We start from the raw sequence: 18534 nt of genomic DNA, 5'->3' as shown, positions 1-18534 counted from the left end.
GTGTAAATATTTAAAAACATCAGTGAATTAATTGGCCTAATAAGCAATTATGTCCATTAGAGTGGACGTGGAAATAATTTATTTAAAAATTAAAAACAATATCTGGATAATTTTTTGTTTCAGAGAAAATATTATTAGTTTATAAATGATTATTTATTAATAACTATACTTAATTATGTGAGCAATTTGACCAAGGTCCAAATGTACAGCAGGGAGGAACTTCAAAAGAACTAAACATTTAAGAAATTAACCTTCAATGGCGCATATTATGCACCCTAACTGAGAAAACAAATGTCCTAATATCAAATCAATAACGAATTCAAATGAATTTATGTCCGGTTTTTTCAGACAATAATAAAAGGTCAATTTGAATGTTCCACAATGTTATCTCATGTTATGAAATTTATACATTATTGTTACGATAAGTAATAAAATACTCGTTATTGGAAAACTCTTAGTCATTTTACTGAAGTAATGGTGGTCATTAAGAAGTGACGGCCGGCCACAATATACTGTTTCTCTTTCGCAAATTGCGATTAAGTTTAAGGAATTATTTGTGATCGACTAACTTACATTTCGGGTTTCAACTTGCAAACAATGTAACCGTTTTTGGGCAACAACACCCTCTATGCTTTCAGTCGTCACTCATAGAAATCGATCCGCCACTTTCTCCTTATAAAACTATCCTTCTCTTCTTTGGCATCCTCCCTTCTAGCCCGAAGCACCCATTTCAACTCGTGTCCTTTCTATCTTGACCACTTCAACGTTTATTTATTACTCAATTTATCTTTCGAGAATTTTCTCTAGAAATCCATTTATACTGTCGTTTCGCTTGTTGTCCACTTATTTTCTGGGATATCATCCATGTCTTCAAGAAGAACCTGTACTGCGGAGTAATATAAATTTTCGTTTTAACTTCTTTGGAAAAAGCAGACCGCTTTCTTTTCTTTTATTTCCGTCTCAATCCTCCTTTTTAATCTAATAATAACGCAACATTAAACATACTGACTGACAGTTACAGTTAAACATACATAATATTTGCAGAGAAATGTGTAGTAACAAGAACTAAGTTTCTATGGCCGCCATTAAAAAAAAGAAAAAGAATGCTTTTATACTTACACAGATTTATAGATCTAGAAATATGTAGAAGTAGGACAACAATATTGAACAATTTAAAAAAATGGATTTAGAAAAGTCCGAAAAGTTTTAGAAATAAAAAAGAGTTCGTGATGGATCTCATTATAAAAAAAGTCACGGAGACTTACTGAGCTTTTTAAATTATCCTGTGAAATATTCTTCTTTTTTTTTTACTTACGCTAAACATAAACGTGACTTTATTGGGCTCCACGGTAAATCGAGCGGTTAGAGACGCGGGACCGCAGAAGATGTTATAAGAAAAGGGTTCAATCACCATACTTTGCTTGGGATTTTATTTAATTTGTAAAAATTAGTCATTCAAAAGTACGTTATCTATTTGCCTCAGTCTTCATCACCTGATCGGTAGTTGGACAAATACTTAAAAAAATAGTTACTTACTTAAAACTTATTCTGTGATTATGTTTGCCTAATTCGATTATCGAAATTCTGCAGTAAATATTTCGTACACCATTTAAGACCAAAATAAACTTTTAACCTATATTCAGTTAATTATTTTTTTTTTCTCGCATTACATTCGTGCGTTGCGTTTTTATTATACAGTAGTTCCCACAACTTTAGATAGTAGTTAACTGTTTCCATAAACTCCTAAAGTCCTTTACATATTTTATGGCCAAACGAGGCACCAACGAAATATTTATAATCTTGTGGCTAGATTATACTTGATACAGATGTTTCTGATATAAGCTGTGCGCTCCAAAATTCGGAAACCACACCACAGGGTGAGTTATGTCTGTAGCACTTTTATTTTAACAGACGGATAAAATGTGAGCAATAATGAGAACAGATGAGGGTTTAGCTCAGCGATTATTGCATGTACTCTCGCGTGGATATGACAGATTTAAGTCTGGTCTGCCCTTAGTTTGCCTCTGCCTAAGTCTCTTTTAGACCATTATTGATGGATAGTGTTGTCTATAACGACAGAACATTAATTAGAGGCCAGCAGTGTACTAAAATAAAGTGTTTGACAGCCTTAAAGACAGATGCTCTTAATAAATAAAAGTGGAAATAATTATGAAAGGCTTTTAATTAATTGTGCAACTTGGATATAATGAATCAGATAATATTTATTTACTAACTATAAAAAACAAATTAATTTACGTTTTAGTTTACAAATTAGTTGTTAAACTTAGGAACTTAATAATTGTAAGAATTACGTATTATCTTCCAGCTATCCTCTTTTTACGGATTGGTCTTCTCGACAATGAGAAGACCAAAAACCAAAAATGCATAATACATTTTCAAGTGGTCTCTTTGTGCTACACTCCATTCACACGTGCTACTTCACGTAGTAAATAGAAGCCTAAAGTCTTCCACTAATTATTGAACGACATCAGAGTAGCAAAATGAACACAAGTTCGCTTGAAATATTATGATTGACGTCAATTATATCGATTCATTTTTATTGACATTCGATAGAATGAGTGTTCTAATCGTATTATATCACTGAAATTAATCGTGAAGTTGTTATTAATTGGGTTTTCCCAGTGTGGGAAAACTAATTTTTTCAGATAGCCTACCTCATTTTGTCAAAATTATGATAATAGTGCATACTCATATGTTAAATAACATTGATGGAGGCTTCAGTAGTTCCCACAACTTTAGATAGTAGTTAACTGTTTCCATAAACTCTTAAAGTCCTTTGCATATTTTATGGCCAAACGAGGCACCAACGAAATATTTATAATCTTGTGGCTAGATTATACTTGATACAGATGTTTCTGATATAAGCTGTGCGCTCCAAAATTCGGAAACCACAGCATGAGTTTTATGTCTGTAGCTCTTTTATTTTATAACAGATTGATAAAATGTGAGCAATAATGAGAACAGATGAGAGTAGCAAAGATCCATTATGAAGATTTTTATATACATTAGAGTACTTGGTTCAGAAAGCAGAAGTCCCGGGTTCGAGTCCAGTTGCTGTCATTAGACGACCTATCATAAACAGTTGCAAGTAATTATGCCTTATCCACTGCCAATCTAATCACGCAGAATATGCGATGCTCGAACCCTTTCCGCTCATGTATATAATGTGACCTATAACAATATCCTAGTCCTGGGTTCAAATCCAGGCGTGCTACCTTTAGATTTTCTACAGCTTTCTTTTTTACCGAGAGAACACCGTGAGAGAATTACAGTGACTAGGCTCAGAACGCCAGTGACCTAAGAAGACGCGCCTTAAATTAAAAGAATAAATATTATCCTGTTACTTAAAATTTCATTCCAAACTGCCCTAACACTACAACCAGCTTATGCGCAAGATGATAGAAGTCCTTCGAATATACTTCATCTGTATCTTGTGTAGTCGCTAATGATGGACATCGTTAGATCTTTATTGCTATTGGCAGTTTTAAATTAAATAGATTAAAAAATAAATTAATAAAAACGTTATGATTTAGGTATGTCACGCTTGACTTAATAGATTTCTTCTTTATTATTAACATAGTAATTATTTATTGATAAAGTAACATAGAATGTCTTTGGCCTCTTGAAATGTAGCGTGTCTTCATTACTGTCTTAATTCATTGATAACATTTACTTGTAAGGAATTTTTAACAACTTTTACAAGTTACTACTTATTTAGATCATTATGGCCATGTTCAATTTTTTAATTGAAGTAAGGAGTCTAAAGTTGACGAAGTTTCTTCATCTTTTTAGTTCTCATAAAATTAATGTTGATGGCAGTTGGTGTTAGTTCTCTGATGAGGTGAAACAAGTCTAGACCGTAGATTACACAAGGTCTAAATTTACTTGCAATACTAATTGCATCATTATAGTAATCAGAATTTGAGTCGTTCTAGCACTAATCTTATTAAATAAATCTTTTACACATACTACCTTCTCTCTTCCTCCCGGATCCACGCGTACGACACTCCCTACTTCTAGTTTAATCTATTTTTTCAATGCTTATAATGATTATAAAGAAAATGTTTAAGATATTAAACTCCACTTTTATTCTATAGAATTCACTTTTACTATATTCATTAACAAACCATTAGAAATAATATAGAAAGAACACTTACACTGCAGTCAGCAGACTGGCTGAATGAGCTATATGTCAACTTTAGTGAGCACACACAAAGGCACATTAATAATCACTCAAAATAATAAGAATTTAAAGTTTCTAACAAATTAGACAGGTAATTTCTTAAAAGTATGATAAATAAGTACTGATTAGTTTTGTTCAGTTAATGTTTGTAGTTTCTTATTGACTTATCAGATCAGACTTGTTGTTCTTATTCAAAGAAATGTTTTATGTATTGATTATTAACGGTTTTTGCTTACGACTGAATTTAGTCTTGCACAAGATATGCCTTCAAAGTATTATTATTATTTTGTTACTTAAAAAATCTTAATTAAATGCTTATTCCATTTTTTCGTGAAGTAGTTGATTTCGTTTAAAAATATTGTGATCTACCTGGCAGCATTCAGCAGATTGAAATAAGAGTAAGCACTGCTAAGTACCTGAAATGATCAACGAATGTATTATTAAATTGAATATTTTAGTTTAAAAAACAAATAACAATGTAAAAAATTATTTTCTCTAACAGAAATTATATTGAAATAAATATTCTTTAAAACAAAATTCATGCAAAACGCTTAGTTTCACTAAATGAGTGGAAAACACCAATTACATCACTTCTAATAACAGCAGTAAGACAAAGTAACGTTTATTAACTAAATCTATAATTTCTTAACAACTGACATTAGCAAATGTATGCATGGAAGCGTCCATAAATCCTCCAGCATCTACAGTAAGGGGTTTCAGAGACCTGTGCATCACCATTATGATATATAACTTCATTTCTACGCTGTATTCAATCCAATCACTGCCGTAGATTTCATTAAGAATGTTTGAACTCTACCACAGGGAATTAAAAATTAAAATATTAGCTTACGAGTAAGGCTTGGATCAATGAAGTTTTTTATATAATATTTTTAAACAAGTCATGGTTTACCGCTTCTTTCATTTGGTCTCCATACCAGCAGAACAAGAATGTATGAAAAAGTTCTGCTAACAAGAAACATAGAAACGTCCCTTTTGATGAAAATCCAACGTCAGGCTGATAAAAAAAGAAAAATAAGCTGATTAGTAAGTGAGAGAAGCTCTCAAAAAAGTTCTGAGATTCGTTTTGAAAACTGATATAGATATAATTTAATCGGTACAAATACAAGTTGAAATTAAATGTAGTAGGAAGGTAAATTTCTAATGTACTCTTGCAAACTGGTGCTTACTTTTGCAGAGAGCAAGTCATTACCATTCCATGAAGTTCGCAATTTAACGGATTCCAACAAAATTCAGTTAGATTCACGCGAGAAATACGAAAGCACGATAGGCAGTGATAGGTCATCTTTGCGGTCACAAGTTCCTGAGACGTAAGAATTCCTCTTATAAATCACATTCTTAGTAAATCTAATTAAAAATCAACAGTTCAGTAGCATGTAAGAATATGAATCTAAATATTAAAAAAAGAACCAAAAGAATATTGAAAAGAAAAACCTAACTAAACAATAATGGCTTTTGAAGAACTCAAATCATGTGCCTGAGAGAAGTCTGCAACAACATTTCGCTAAAATCCCTGGATATCACCCCCCAAACAACTCCTTGATCTGCCGACAAACCACCGAACTCATCTATAAGGACTGATAGGACGTCCGTACCTGAAAGGTTGATATTCAGTGCTAAATGTCCCTTTGCAGCTGAGGAAAATTGAGGCTCCCGATTTGGCCAGGTTAATGCTAAGCAACAATCCACTATCATTTACAAGTTTCCCCCTTCTATGCCTCACAATCCATCAAACCTTTGAAAGGCAGTTGGTCTAGAGACCTCCTGTCTGTTAACAAGTCTAAGTCGAATGTACACCTTAGCAACTTTACTTATTTGTGAGTTTAGCTACATTGTTAATAAATGTTAAATAAAAGAAAATTATTCTAAACAAAGGGCTTAAACAAAATAAAATAAGTTCCTTCCAGAATTGAATGAAATTTCCCATTTCATGCAATATATAATATATAATTGTATGTGTAAGGTTACCGCAGTGAAAAGTATGCATGATAAGCAGAGCATAAATGTTGCACCAGTCATCATCATTAATAGAGAGTAATAGTATACGTCATTGAATACTTTGAATAACCTGGAAATGAAATTAAGAATTATCAATACGCTTTTATAGTTTCCATTGCCATGTTCAGTTGGAATGTCATCTATATATTTTATATACTGAGTTTGTATTAAAATTTCTACACAATAACGTCATAAAGAATTCCTACGTCCAAAACATAGATTGATTCCATAATGATCAAACGGAATTTCAAGTTGGTGCAAAAAGGTAATTAGAGAGGTTTGTCCTTTGCGCATAGTAGAGCAATGACGGAATAATGAATCACAACCTTTGCTGCCACCAAATAGATAGATTTCTTTTAACATAACACTATTTTACAGCTTTGATCAATCGCAAACCAATAACTTTGATTACAATCACTTACCGTCAAAGCAAAGAAAAAAATACCAAGTTTTAGATTTAGTTCCATTCGTTCATTCATAAAATATAATCAAAAAATTGCTTCTTCTATATCAGAATAACATTTATTTCATTAAATGTGGAAAATCACTGACCTCGCTACGACATTGTGGTGTTCAACTGAATGGTTTAAACATTTTGTAAGTGCACTACCGAAATCCATATCTGCACGTGACTTCATCAGCGTTTTGGCTCGCACTTTTACATTTCTCATAGTTAAGCCAACAGTTTTCAATTGATATATAATCTCTTCGGATATACAAAGAAATGTTAAATCAAATCCGAATACTGTACAAGGTACTGTGTATATAGTTATGAACTGATTCACACCGCAAAGTATTCTGACCCAAATATCGTGTGTATCGAAGGGAAACCAGGTATGTACAGGAAGGTACCTGAAATTATAGACTTTTATTGTTCTTATTCACAATATTTGTTGTAGTTAATTCAATTGTTTTATACTTAACTCTGATTTAAACAGCTTGCAAAAAAAAAAGTCACCCAGAAGTAATAAAGTTACAGGCTAGAAACCATCACCGTTTAACTAAGTTCACTTAATTGATTTCTACAAATCTAAATTTCTACAAAGACAAATGATATGAAAAGTTTAACAGTGTAACAGGGTAAATAGTTAGGGCATGAGGTGAGACGAGGCGCTGCGCTATAGTGTTATCTCATTCTAGGATTACTGTAAGTACTCCTTTAAGTTGTTTGCTGATTGAGAGAACGCGACCCATCGTATCCATACATAAAGGGGTATCCAAGGCAAAATTTCAGGCGATGATCATCGCGTTGATTTCTTTGTCAAGATTTCCACTACCGGAAACGATAGAGCCGAATGCCTAAAGTTCAGATTAGGATCTCAATACTCGAAGTCTTGAAGAATGTTTGCATCCCAAACGTCACGCTGTCTCACGGAAGGCGATACTGCTCCATGTTAACAGAAAATTCTTCTCATTTCAAGTTTAGTTGTGCGTATATAACGCACAAAAATATTACTCGTAGAGTTGGGTCTCATGTTTCAACCAGTCAACATGTATGTTATGTGCTCTGCAATTTTTGTGATCTTATTAACTAAATAACAGTGATTAGATAAACTTTTTTTTCACAGTGATAAACAGTAAGCCTTTGTTAACATTTGTGAACATTTATTTCATGTATTTCCTTCCAAGTAAGTTTGAAAAATTAAATAATTAACTCTATCTTTAATACGATTTTTGTAGTTCAGATTTTATACACCAGAGTGTTTGTGAAACGTATCAGATTTGACTAGTTTGATACCAATAGAAACTTCATAAACTTTAATAAACTCTGTTTATAAACAAGCCCACTCGCTTCTACTGAATCTAGAGAGAATAATTTTTATTTTATTTTATTTCACATTTTCCTTTTAATCATCATTATTTTTCATTTTTCTGTTGGAGAAAATATATTTCTGATACTGTGTAAAGTATTTATTATTTTTTATTTCTTGTATGCCTCCGAAGAAATTCAAAGAGTCTCCCAGTCCCAAAGTATTGAATTCTGACTCTGGCAGGCGTAAGCGTGCTAGAAGTTCGCCTGAATCTCTGAATATTAGTAAAAAAAAGGACTTGGAGAAAATGAATAATCCTAATACTTCAAGTGAACTAGGAATAAACCAAATAAGGGAAATGCTATCTGATTTATTGGGCAGTAAGTTGGCATCTGTAGCAAGTAAACAAGACATACAAGAGCTAAGAGAGGCTTATAATTCTATGAAGGAGGAAAATGTACAATTAAGGTGTGAATTGGCACAACTAAGAGAAGCTAATTCGAGGAATGAAAAGTTATTGGAAACTCTCGATAACAAACTACGACGCCAAAATTTAATATTTAGGGGAGTTTTAAAGCACTCACCCAGTGGGAAATTCAAGAGATACTCTGAAATAATTTCAGAATTCTGTAGTGAAATACTTAAAGTTGAAATTAAGGAGGATAAAATTCATGCTTTTCCATTGGGCTCAAAGGATAACCCCAACTCACCATTGTTAGTATCATTTACGTGTTTTGAGGATAAGTTGTCAGTATTGAGAGCAGTCCGAATTCTAAAAAATACTGGTTTTGTGATTCATCAGGACTTGGCTGCAAGTACAAGAAGGAACAGAACTAAACTTATGCTAGTGCGTAAAGAATTACTTAGATTAAATGACCAGCTGAAGACATCACTAAGATTTGATGGTTGTTTAACTGTGGAAGGTACTAAGTTTACCTGGTGTTGTATGAAGGGATTATGTCACGAAAATAATGATGGTGTTTTGAAACTACGCGAACTGGCTGGAGTCGATTTGAGGGAATTTGTTTCTTTACTGCTAAAAAACTCTCTTCCCAAGGACTACTTCCAGAGGCTTCGCTCACTGCCTGCCCAGTTACCAGTTTCAACCAAGCCCTCTGTTCAATTCTGAGAAAGGTCTGTCTGCAGGAAACTCACTTCGGTGCATCAAGAGAATTCTTTTTCTGGATTTAAGTTTTTGTCATATAATATTGCAGGTTTGAGAAGTAAAGTTTCTAATAATTTTTTTCTTGATTTTGTTTTTGAGTATGATATATTTTTTCTTTATGAAACTTTTGTATTAAAGGACAAATTTGCACTTTTTTCAAATTACTTTTCGGGCTACAAGTTGTTCTGGGTACCAGCCACTAGGGTTTCTAAATTTGGACGTCCTAGTGGCGGTATGTTATACGGTATTAGGTTAAGTATTTCAGATAAATATGTTGATTTTGTTGATATGAATGGTGGAACTATGGTTTTGGTTAATACGAACAATTCAGCTCTTCTGGTTATACCAGTTTACTTGAATCCTGGTCGTTGGTCAGAAGACTTTAACAACTTAATTAAACTCATACAGGATTTACCATCTAACAATATTGTTATAGTGGGTGACGTTAATGCGAGGATTGGCACTGCACAGTCTCTTCCGGCTGGTCTTTTGTTGGATTCTGCTCTTTGCTCTTCCGATAGACAATCTAAGGATGAGGTATTAAACTGTAATGGTTCTAAATTTCTAGACTTTTGTGACGATTTCGGCTTAATTATATTAAATGGTAGATTCGCGGGAGACAGGGGAGGTGAATTTACTTTTCTCGGGGGGCCAGGGAGTTCTGTGATTGATCTGTGTTGCGCTTCTTTTAGTTGTATCTCTTCATTCGGTGTATTTAAAGTTCTCTCACAGACGTTCTCTGATCACTTACCTGTATTTTTTTCATTAGATTCCTATGGGTTTAAAGGCTCGTCAGACGTAGCTACCCTTCCGTTATTGCCTCAGTTAGTCTGGAAAGATAGTGACGCTGAAGAGTACACACAATCATTGTTGGCGCTTATCGGTAGTGCTCCTTCACTTCCTGAGGATCCGCAGGCGTGTGTTGATTATTTCGCAAATCTAATCAAGTCTTCCTCTCATCCTTCTGCCTCAGGCCACTCCGCTTCTTTTATTAAACTACATCAAAAAAAGCCATGGTTCGACTATTCTTGCTTTCATGCGAGAAGAAGATCCTTTAGCCTGCTCAACCTGTTTCGGAAAACTAGTTCTTGCTTTGTGCTTGCTGCATATCACGATGCGATTAACTCATACAAACTGCTCTGTAGAAACAAGAAAAAGAGTTTTTTTGCTTCAATTTACTCGCTTCGAGTGGTTAAGGATACAAAACAGTTCTGGCACCTAATTAATAAATTCAAACATAGGGGTTTCGTTTGTAGTAACGAGATCTGCATGAGTGCTTGGGTTAATCATTTCCGCAACCTGCTTAATCCGCGGGGGGGAGCTGCACTCACTCTGTACGCGGAACCTAGTATCGTTGATCCGCTAATAGATTCGCCTTTTACTATGGAGGAACTTCTTGTTGTCATCAATAACTCCAAGAACAATAAAGCCCCTGGTCACGACCGTATAACATTTGAATACTATAAAAATGCTCCTTCTATGTTTTTAGATATGCTCCTGTCACTGTTTAATTATATATACAGTTCAGGTATAACTCCAGACTCATTTAGTAAGTCAATAATTTTTCCCATTTTTAAAAAGGGTGGCATTAATGATCCCTCTAATTATAGAGGCATTTCGTGTTTAGACACTATATCTAAACTCTTTTCAGGACTTCTCTTAAACCGTTTAGAGTTATTTGTTAAAGATAATAACATTCTGTGCGAAAACCAGGCGGGTTTTAGGCGCGGTTACTCGACTCTGGATAATTTATTCATTTTAACCAATCTGGTACAGTTGACTGGAATGGTGGAACTTCGCATTAAATATATGGGATGCTCTAATATTTCCGGACCCCAGATTGTTCAGTTGCTATCCTCTCTAGACTATCACCCACTTGTAAAATTTTCCAGAAAAGCATGGAGTCTTAGAATTAAAATTCTTAAGGGAGACGATTCTTCCATTCAAAACTTTTAAATCCATAGTTATTGTAGTTAGAAGTGGTCAGTTTATTTTTTTCAATTTTTGTTTTATATTAATGTAATTATGAAATCAACACAATCATAACTTTGCATTTCATTGTCAGAATTTGCTTGTTTCTTCTTTTAATTATCTTTATGTCGGTATTATTACCTATATTGCTCCTTCTATTTTTTACTTTACATTATAAAATTTGGTGAAAATATTATTTAATGTTTCTTTCACTGTTACATGACATCATTTTTCTTTTATTATTACTATTATTATTATTAATTATTATTTTCTTCTAATGAATGTACCAACTCCTGCAGACGGCTATTAGCCATGCAATATTTCCTTATATTATAATTTATGATTTATGTATGTATATTTTGTATAACAAATAAAGGTTTATTATTATTATTACTCGTTTGTTTTTTTATATGACGCACTTCTTCAATTGCCCTTATTTTCCCTTTCGCTTACTTCTTTAGGTAATGTAAACGTTTCAAGCCTGGAACTTTACTTCTAGGCGGTCCATTTCCTTTAGCACGTAGTTTATAATTGAAATGTTATATTTAATACCTGTTTAATCCTTTAAAATCATCACTATAATCCAATTTCTGTATTAGATGCATTATTATTGGTCGAACAAAACTTATGACCACCGAAGTCAACATTACCAAAATGACAAATATCTGAAAAATAAATTGATAAAAATACATTAATATGGCAGCAGAATGTTTTAGGAATAGTTATAAGATCTACATTTTCCTGCTGATTGATTAGGACTATCTACTTCTGAGGTATACAGCAATACTGTACATAAAAGATTTTTTAATTCAGCAACACCTAACACTCTGCCAATCCGATAACAAAAGGCACAAAAAGTGTAACATAGTAGATTTTAACATCACTTTGTGTGTGCAGCTATTTGGGTTTAATGTACCCACGGGGGCAAACTCCAACTCCTCTTACAGTGACTGCCTTTTACAACTTTTACGAGAAAAAACTAACAAAAGCTACTTGATCTTTTAGTCACAGTACAATTGGCTTTACACCCCACTTTCATTCTATAATGGTACTTTAATATTTGTTTGGTTCTCACTCTTGTGCCTAATTTTTTTCCATATTTAGCTTTACTTGATAACTGTCGCATTTCTTTTAGGGAAGCTTCATCCAAAGAATCTTCATAACTGTATACACCTTCACCCAATGTTCTGAAAATTATAGGTAAATATTTTATTATTATTGTCTTTATTTTATATATGTACAAACTGAAACTACAACTTTTTACAAAGAAAGATAAACTATAAAGACTGGCCACAGGGTCAAAGACCGTCAGAGGAGTCTTACTATTTTAAATTAAAAATAACTTATACATAAACAGAAACAAAAACAAACATAAAAAATAATAATAAAATAAAAATTAATACAAAATAAAAATTAAATTACTTTTTCGCTTGAGGTGAGTGGTATCCCTTACAGTATTTTAAAATAATGCCATTGATACATTCCAATATTACTTTAGCAGACCGAGTTTCATTACTTTATTCTATGCTCTCCTAAAGAGGAGCAGTTTGCCAAAAAATGGGATAAATTCTTTTTATCTTAAATATTACATATAGTGCAAAGAAAATATAAGGTAATTTAGTTCAGAACATCACCTCTAATCTTTATAATTAAATTTAAACTTGCAAGTGGGAGCTATTTCAATAATTATTTTTATTAAGTTGTCTGTAAAGAGGTAAATCGGGAGAAATCTGCATTTCATCGGAACAGCTTTTTATAAAATTTTGATAATTACTTGTTACTAGACTTTCCTTCCACAGTTTCAGATTGAGGCTATTGTTAAAATTTAATGATACATCTTATTGTATTTTTTAATTAAGTCTGAATTTCTTTAAACCAAAACATTCCTTTTTGAGTTACATGAAAGACTAGAATTTTTGGCAGTTTGTGGTCAGGAAGGCCCAGAATTAGGTCGATAGAGTTTAAAGGGCACTAATTCTACCGTTTAGGTCGCCGGTTAATATACTTTTCTTATTATAATTTACATAAATAAACTCATACATCTCCGTAAAATCTATTTCTCAAGAATTAGAATTAAGATAAATTGGGCAGACCTAGGCAGTTTCTCTCGTACTTAATTTAACACTTAATAAATTCTTACAGAAATCTACTGCTTTCAAATACATAATTCTGTTTATACCAAACAAGGACCCTCCTGATGCTCTCCCAAATTCTGAGTCTTTCCTTTCCAGAACCCAAAGCGTGCGAAAGTCATTACAGAAAATTCCAAATTCCTCTTGATCCATGAGTGTTGTATATCAAAATGAGTAAAGCATTCCAATGCCGTGGTTGCTAGTTATTTTTAACATTGGTTCTTCATTGGTCCTTCCGTTTCATCGGAATCTCCCCCTTCATCCTTATCTTGAATATTTGACTTTCGTCTAAATTTATCCAGTTTTTGTCTTACTTGCGCTTTTTCCTCATCCGATTTACTTTTTTTTGTAGTACGGTCTATTGCTCCAATATTTGCGCTTTTCTTACTAGTCTCTGGTGGGGAAATTGATAAAAACCGTTTTTTCGAGGAATCAGGCATCTGAATATCTTTTATAATCAACCTATCGTACTTGATTACTGCGTATTTTCCCGATTGTCGAGCCTCCTGTAATTTGGGACGTAGCGCCTTGCGGATCTCTACAACCTCTTTTGGAAAATCTTCGGATATAGACAAATTTGTGCCTTTCAATTTTAAACTATTTTTAAGTATGATCAACTTCGTCCGAAATTGGCTAAGTCCAATTAAGATGGGCCGTGCTTTATTTTCCTGATATTTTCCGATTCTTCCTATAAAATCAAAATCTATCACACCCAAATTTAAATCCAACTTTTCATTTAAAAGTTGGCGTACAAATTCCTCTTGGTCCCAATAATCTCTAAATTCATTATTTACTCCAAAAATAATTAAATTCCTTTTCTTGACCTCCCTATCTAATCTATTGATCTGAAAATTCATTTTTTGTAATTGTTCATTAACGGAAGTTAATGTTTCTTTAATCTCTGATACGGTTACATTTCTTTGCGATTCCATTTCTTTAAATATTTCATTTTTAAATTGCAATAAGAATTCCTTTAGTTCTTTGTTCATTATCAATTATTAATGGGCAGTCAATTGGCGCAATATATGTATAGACTTAAAGTGAAGAATCACAACTTAATTACCTGAGCGCTGATAACAGATTTACAACTGGACTCTACTGGCTGACAGATAGGTAATGATGATAAAAACCACCTGCAGTGACCTTGAGATGATTCCCCACCAGAGCACACCTACATACGCACAGCACTACTCATTGCAACAATAATTTGAGCTTTGTACTCACAAATAAATTGTTTTTGTCAAGTGTAACACAATTTTAATTATATTTTACTTGAATACTAATTAACTGTCCGATAAAAATTCGAAATGACAACGCAGTTCAAACATCAAACTACTATTTCACTTATATGCAAAAATTTACGACTGAATTCCGTCAAAAACTGTAGTAAAAACCCGATTTATACAGAGCAACTTTTATACGTGTTCACAGATCAACTCCTAAATGTAGACTCAATTATAGGTAAATAGGTAAGTTATTTATTTTTACATTTATGTGTACATTAATGTTAATTTATAATAATTTTTTAAGAATACGCCATAAAAAAATCCAAAGATAAGTACTCGATTATTATTATATTGAAAAACTCATTTAGTATAGAAAAACTTAAAGATAAAGCAACACTTGCCTCATAACGTACTCTATTTTGGATCTTAACATCAAAGAGCTTATTTCCATTGTACACGTGGTAGCGAGAACTACAACAAAGTGTAAACTTTCGCACATTATTGCCAAATCTTGTATGTTTACAATGTAAGCTGTGCAAGCTAGAAGTACTATATGTATTGAACCGGTTGTTATATGCAAAAATGGCAGGATCCAGTTGCCAGGGAAACCTGAAAATGATGCAACAATTATTTTCCAAAATAAAAATAAAAATTTGGATTATTTAAACATTTTGAGTAAAAGTGGAAATATCCTTACAAAGATACTGTCCACCTAAAGCCATGAAATATCCATTATTATCCAAGAATCCTTTCTTCATTGGACCTAAATTGCTGTCTATAATACCACCATTTTTCCAATTTCCTTAAATGAAAGGAATAGTTATTGTCTGTAAGGTTCTGGTTTATAAATATAATAATTAGTTTTTTGTTATGACTAAGTATAATTAAAAATCATGAAAATTCTCTTTTCCTTAAAAAAAAATTTGGTTAAATAATAATGCCAACTCTATCTACAGACTTCATATCGACTGCAAAATATTCCAACATTTTAATAGAATTATATCTCTGAAGAAAAAATGTCCAGTTGACATTATATCCCTGAAAAAAACACCGACCAGTTTACTCAAAATAACATTGCACCATAAAGTATCCCGAACCTAGGATTCAAACACAGGCGGAAGTTGCGAACTCTTACATTCATCCACAGGAGGCAGAAAAATTCTTCATAACTGAGTGATATGAGTAAACTCGTGAAGCGCTGATCAATACTTAATGAGCAGATCAAAACCTATCTCATTTACGCTCCCATTGTACGTTCAGTTTGTTTAGTTGAACTCCTTAAACTTTTTGATTGAGTTGGGATATGATTTAACTTACTCATTAACGAACAGAATATACCGGAACTTCTGCCAGCCTATCCACTTTTTCGGAAACTGGGAAATCCACCTCTATTCCTGAATACCTTTTCTTTACAAGTTTCATCAATTATTAAGACTCTACAGCATAATCCAAACAGACTTACTCGCGTTGTTACAGATGAAACTATAGTAGTAGAAGAAATATTGGGTGGACTACGACTATACAGTGGACGTAATATGCAATTGAAAATAATATTGTCCTAAACCTATTAAGCTCAGATTAAAAAGCTTTAAAAAATAATGTTGCACTTTTAAATTAAATAATTGAAAACAACCTGATAATTAGCTTATTAAATGAATCTTCTTGTTCTAGGTTTCACACTGTATATGCCCAACTTGAACAGCATTGCTGGTAAATACGGATCACATTGGTGGTGAAAATAATATAAATAAAATAAGAATTATTTTCAGGACCAGTTATGAAGTGCTGAATTTAAATTTTTACCCGTAGAGACAAAATTATATTTATACATGTGCAAACATGTTTTCACATGAGTGAAAACGAAGATATTTTACACTTTCTTGGGAGATGCCCTATACTTGAGTTTAGGAACAGATTTTTAGGCTCCATGAAACTAACCACCGATCGTTGCATAAATTTGTTGAATGGGGAAAATTTGGAACGTCTTTGTAAATTTCTGAAATTTGCAATTATTTATGGGCAAGAGTTAGTCAATGAATTTAATTGAAATTTATCTGTAAAATAAATCCCTTGTTATAAACGTCCTGGACTCTTAAAATATTATGCATTTAGATTTTTATAAAGAGGGAGAAAATAAGTATTTTGTGATCTTAAAAAAGCATTTAGTGAAATTAATAGAAACTTTATTTTGTAAATGTAGTCTTTTTTGTAGGAAAAAAACAGTAGACAACTCGAGAGACCGTTATGTCCACGTCTAAGTTGTTAAGATTATATTTTCATTTTGTTTTTGTTACTTGTATTCTTAATAAACAAAAATATTATTATTATTATTATTAAAGGAACTTCTATCTTCTTCTAATAACCACCTCTTGGGCCTAAACTGCAGGTTCTAAACTCAAAAACATGTTTTAAAATGTCGTAGTTCTTACAGAGGATGAATTCAACTTGTATGTTTCGGCTGGTATATGCACATATTGCATGAATGACGGGAGGTCCTTCAATCATCTGCAGTACGGTTCGTTAGGTTCTTGAAAAGTTTAAGTCCCCATGTGTGAAGTGCAAGTCTTGCACTTCTTGCATAATGAACTAAATTATATAAATAGATGAATAAAAGTAAAAAAAAATATGTCCAGATATATACTTCAACATTGCAATGCTAATACAACCACCATTTCTATAAAACTTGTAGTATTATAACTTAATGCACTTGCGTTTCTGTTTTTATTGACCAACAATTCCAAAATAATCTAAAGATTCATAGTATCATTTAAGTAACCACAAAAAGTCATATCACGATCAAATTGCGTCCAGTAATGGTGTTGCTCTTAAAAATGTTTGACTTGCTTCAAGTCTACATTTTGCGTTATTATTTTACAGCTGTTTAATTACGTTTTGTGCATGAAAGTAATATTAACTATTGTGCTGTAAGTTACCCAAGACGAACTCATAAAAAAAATTGTATTCACTACTATCTCTTTGCTTTCAACACCCAGATCAATTACTAACGCCTCCCAATAGTGAAGTAAGCCCTTGAAACTCTCAGTTACCTTGTACCAACTTCTTAGCCACACAGCGTTATGCTAAATCTTTTGAAAACGTAGCGGGGTTACCTAAATTATGAGACTATCTTTTATAAAATGCTGTAGAACGAGCTAAGAAAAATAAGTGAATAATACCAAAAATCCACCACTTATCCTCTTCAGCGGTTTTAGTAGAGCGGCTCTTGCACCAAAACATGTTAGGAACTAACAAGAAGAATGCCAACGTCAATGTGAAACATTATTTTATATACAAAAAACAGCCAAATCTTAAATTTAAATTTTAAATTATGGGAAAGTGATTGAGCTGCCACTTCTGCTATACATTTCATTATTTAATAGAAAATCTACGCAAAAGTAGGTTATAACCATCAAGTGCCAAAACGTTTGGTATTTATTTTGATTTGAATATACTCTAAAAGCGACAAATTGAAGACAATTTACTTATTATTAATTTATGAAGTTTTCTACGAAAGGTGATTTAGTAATTTTGAAGTAACAGTCAAAAGAAATGCAAGCTATTATCATTAACAATTTAAGTAACCATTTTCATCTTAATAATGAAGCTTTATTTTATAACAATGAAAAATACAAAGAAAAGCAACGCTTATTTCGGCAGAGGCAATCTATCCGTTTCTAGAAGGACTATCAAACATAAAAAGAAATAAAAAATTAATACATAAAGGCTACAAAAAAAAAAAAAAGTCTATATGTTGTAAATACTTGAATAAGAGAAGGACTTTTCTCACCCTTGACAATTCAGAAGTTCCAGGTGCCAATCCAGCTTTACTGGACCTAAATTTGAATATTCCCTTCTATAGAATATCTTCTATTTACAGGCAATATCTCCTAAATGCTTTTTTGAGATTTTCAAAGCTCTGAATTCTGACAAAGAGATTGAGTGAGCCTGAACTATCCGTTACAGTAAGTTAAGTTTGCGGGTTTTAAGGGTTTTTAGTAACTTTTACTAAAAGCGAATACAAAATTATATTAAATGTATAAACTAATATACATATAAATTAAAAAATTCA

The 18534-nt window shown here is 32.5% G+C and overlaps 1 protein-coding gene and 1 long non-coding RNA gene across 3 annotated transcripts; one reads left to right on the top strand and one right to left on the bottom strand.

The window, feature by feature from the left end:
• Positions 1-2336: 2336 nt before the first annotated feature.
• On the bottom strand, positions 2337-18520 carry LOC141456555 (odorant receptor 67a-like). Of its 2 annotated transcripts, XM_074132702.1 has the most exons (10): positions 17642-18520; positions 15163-15267; positions 14867-15074; positions 12183-12294; positions 11660-11772; positions 6773-7072; positions 6191-6290; positions 5115-5219; positions 4862-5017; positions 2337-4620 (listed from the first exon to the last, which is right to left on the bottom strand). In XM_074132702.1, the coding sequence occupies exons 1-10, from the start codon at positions 17700-17702 to the stop codon at positions 4570-4572; spliced, it is 1311 nt and encodes a 436-aa protein (XP_073988803.1). In that variant the 5' UTR covers positions 17703-18520; the 3' UTR covers positions 2337-4569. The 2 variants fall into 2 exon arrangements, with proteins under 2 accessions (XP_073988803.1, XP_073988804.1); XM_074132703.1 differs by lacking the exons at positions 4862-5017; positions 5115-5219.
• Positions 14192-16807, top strand: LOC141456556 (uncharacterized). The gene is made up of 2 exons (XR_012459864.1): positions 14192-14708; positions 16137-16807. It is a non-coding gene; the product is annotated as an uncharacterized lncRNA (long non-coding RNA).
• Positions 18521-18534: the final 14 nt, after the last annotated feature.

Source organism: Rhodnius prolixus, unplaced genomic scaffold (genome assembly GCF_049639745.1).
Source record: "Rhodnius prolixus isolate KJV_2025 unplaced genomic scaffold, Rpr scaffold_4, whole genome shotgun sequence".
In the NCBI taxonomy this organism is placed as follows: Eukaryota; Metazoa; Arthropoda; class Insecta; order Hemiptera; family Reduviidae; genus Rhodnius; species Rhodnius prolixus.
The sequence above is the reverse complement of the archived record's forward strand: the minus strand, read 5'-3'. Positions and strand labels throughout refer to the sequence as shown.

What these genes read in the sequence shown, in the direction of transcription:
- LOC141456555 (XM_074132702.1), bottom strand. Translation starts at nt 17,702, where the DNA reads ATGTTTTGGTGCAAGAGCCGCTCTACTAAAACCGCTGAAGAGGATAAG. An exon ending in CATGCATACTTTTCACTGCG is followed by an intron (nt 5,220 to 6,190) that starts GTAACCTTACAC and finishes TTTTTTTATCAG; the next exon opens with CCTGACGTTGGATTTTCATC. An exon ending in CCATGCATACATTTGCTAAT is followed by an intron (nt 4,621 to 4,861) that starts GTCAGTTGTTAA and finishes TGATCATTTCAG; the next exon opens with GTACTTAGCAGTGCTTACTC.